The 3,087-nt window shown below is 43.1% G+C and overlaps 1 protein-coding gene across 12 annotated transcripts in view; it reads right to left on the bottom strand.

Annotated features, from left to right (window-relative positions):
* Nucleotides 1-209: 209 nt before the first annotated feature.
* rbms1b (RNA binding motif, single stranded interacting protein 1b) overlaps nt 210-3,087 on the bottom strand; it is a 30,301-nt gene continuing 27,423 nt past the window's right edge. For 10 of the 12 annotated variants that reach the window (XM_084689759.1, XM_084689767.1, XM_084689760.1 and 7 more), the window contains 5 exons: nt 2,946-2,996; nt 1,768-1,878; nt 1,342-1,422; nt 1,107-1,185; nt 210-899 (listed from right to left, as the gene is read on the bottom strand). In XM_084689759.1, coding sequence (XP_084545885.1) covers nt 1,114-1,185; nt 1,342-1,422; nt 1,768-1,878; nt 2,946-2,996 — 315 coding nt within the window. In that variant the 3' untranslated portion in view covers nt 210-899; nt 1,107-1,113. The remainder of the gene's footprint in view (nt 900-1,106; nt 1,186-1,341; nt 1,423-1,767; nt 1,879-2,945; nt 2,997-3,087) is intronic. The other 2 variants (XM_084689762.1, XM_084689769.1) reach the window with 1 other exon arrangement.

Raw genomic sequence — 3,087 nt, 5'->3', positions numbered from 1 at the left:
AGGCAAGATTTAAAATGCAATCATTCAGCATAATTTCTACCACATTCAACCAACCAGAGAGACATGTATTATCTTCTGGTGATAGAAACATTACATCCTCTTCAAACCTATCAGAATCAGGAGATCAATTCACTAAAATCGTTTTTTTTCTCTCTAAATTTTCTAATCAGACTCAGATTTTTTTTCTGAGGGGAAAAAGCAAAAACACATAACACAGCAGATTTAATTTGCTATATCCAATAGAAAGCCCTATTTAGCTGATTTACAAGGCAATACCTCTCCCTTTCTAGCGCGTGGCCAGCCTTGGAGGTTGCCTGTACAGCTACTGTACGGAAATTGTTAAGGCAAATTGTATAAGACAGCAAGATCAATCTAGAGCAGACCACTAAGATAAATCACTTTACAAGAAAAAACACTGAACACTTCACCATAGCAACACGCACACAGCAAGCACAAAACATAATTTTCAAGATGTCTCACTAATAAATCTTCAGATAAAAACTATTTCAATACAAAATAAGAGAAAAAAAAAAAAAATCATGAAAATATGAACAGAAGACATCTTTACTATCATGCAGCTAAAACAGGAGTCACACGATCCACTAGGTTCTTGCATCCATGTGACAATCATTGGTAAAAAATAAACGTTTAGTTTTTCCTTATCAAAATAAAACTTTTTTTTCTTTTTTTTCTTCTAATAATTCGCATCATTAGATGTAATTAATCATTTGTTTGCACCTCATGGAACCTATACCAAAAATAGTCTAACTTATTCTCATCACAAACATAAGGAAATCATTGCAGAACCTGCAAAATGGTGATAATTCCTTAATGTTTGAGCCATCCAAGAAAGACATGATTGTTTTAGCTGTTGTCCCAATCCTCTGCTTAACTCACACCTGAAACCGTCAAACAGAAGGAACATGCAACACATTCTTAATAATGCCACAGTATACATCAGTATGCCACACATATCATCTAGTAATGAAGCTCTTGATAGTGAAAATGTAGTCAAACATTTACGTTGCTTTTATCCAAAGCAACGTATTCTGTAAATAGTGCAAACAGGAAGTAGACTTGGGCTTGTAGTGCAGCAGCAGACCCACCTGTGTGTTACTTAGCCTGCTGGTAGGCGTACTGGGGTTGATCTCCAGATGAATCTCCAGCCTGCTGCCCCCCGTGTTCCTGGAAGACAGGCCACAGTTCGGCTCTCTCCACACAGAGACATCTAATACTGATGTCACCAAGGCATGTCGAGCTTCTCGTAACCAAAGTTACGACGAAAGTCAAGTTACATTCAGTAAGTGAGCAGGCGTTCTAGAGAGCGTGTCAGCCACTAACCTCCACTGGAAGAGTCGTAGTCTGCAGGTGTGCATACTGGGGAATATACGCTCCTTGCATAGGTGTGTTAGCGGCCATAAACTGTACAACACAAGACAGAACTCAGTCATTACATATCCATATCTAGTACAGGACTAATGAGATCTCCCAGTAACATACTAACTAGTCTTTGACCCAGGGTTCCAAATGACCAATGATTTCATCCAAACTATAAAGAAATCCTGAAGACTGGTTTGCAATCTTATCCATATGTTCTTTCATTTTTGAACGATATGAAATCGTACGTGTGGAATTGACACATTTTGAACAATAACTTGAGATTATCCAACCTGATATTCTCTCCTGAAAAGTATATGAAGCTCTACTGATGTATTACATTATGAATGATGTGTCCCCCCCCCCATCTGGAACCCTTCTGGCTCTCACCGCTCCTGCACTGCCCAGGGACAAGTGGCCCATCTGCTGGGTGAGAGGGCTCATCATGGACGTGGGCTGCAGTGACATAGCATGGTCCATAGAGGGCGATATCACCGCTCCCTGGGACAAGAGTGAGAGAGGGTAAGACCGAGGCAGAAGACAGAGAGACAGTCAAGACAGGATTTTCTTTCTCCTGAACAAACAAAGGGTCTAGAATCAGCAGATATAAAAACAACACGAAGTGTAAGAGAGAAAGAGGACCAGGTTTCTTGCTGAGCCTCTGTCTTATCTAGACGAGACGGGAGGAAAGGGTTTGGACCTAGAATAACACCCTGAGAAAAGCCTCCCTTCCTGAGCTGCGTATCATGAGCACTAGTCCTGTGTTGGGTTACAGGGGGAGAGAGAGAGAGAGATCAACTGGGCTCAGTGTATCAGACTTCATATCCGCAGCACACTGAAGACAGCCCATGGTTTCACCAGACCCTGACAATCCATTCTGCTGCTCTGGAACACGCCCGGGGCACTTGGGAGTATTTGAAAGAGCTTCCTTATCAAACAGGCTAATTGAATGTCCTGAAGAACCCCACTTGCTCAAAACCATCTGTTGGAATCATCAAACAGCAGGGGCTTGAGGCTTCACCACATCGCCATGGCGATCTCCATCCTGGAGAGCAAGAGTTCCTGCTCCAAACCCTCCTTTCAACACCATAGCAACCCTTAATCCCACCAGACCCTGTCACACTGTACGTCTGACTACACTGGTGTCCCTTCCTCTCTCTGCCACACAGAGAAGGGAACAGCTTTATCCTGAGCTGTGCACTTTACTGGAATATGGGTCGACAAATTAGAGAGCGAGAAAGAGGGAGAGAAGGAGTAAGAGAGCGAACAAATGAGAGACAGAAAGAGAGAATATCAGAAAGAGAGAGAAAAAGACATGAAGAAAGAGAATGAGAGAGAGAGAATGACAGACAGACAGACAGAGAGAAAGAGAGAGAGAGCGAGAGAGAATGACAGACAGAGAGAGAGAGAGCGAGAGAGAGAGAATGACAGAGAGAGAGAGAGAGCGAGAGAGAGAGAATGACAGACAGAGAGAGAGAGAGAGAGAGAGAGAGAGAGAGAGAGAGAGAGAGAGAGAGAGAGAGAGAGAGAGAGAGAGAGAGAGACATGCAGTAGAGTTGGTGACTTACTGGGTGCTGCATGATGTAGGGTTGGTGTGTCACCCAGGAAGGGTTCTGTACCTGGAACATCACAAACACAAGCTGTCAACACACACACACACACACAGGCACTCCGCTTCAAAGTACTGGTAACCTGGTAACCTGGTAACCT

Source organism: Hypomesus nipponensis, chromosome 23 (genome assembly GCF_054491055.1).
Source record: "Hypomesus nipponensis isolate SF chromosome 23, ASM5449105v1, whole genome shotgun sequence".
NCBI lineage: Eukaryota > Metazoa > Chordata > Actinopteri > Osmeriformes > Osmeridae > Hypomesus > Hypomesus nipponensis.
Note: the sequence above shows the minus strand (reverse complement) of the source record. Positions and strands in the feature narration are given on the sequence as shown.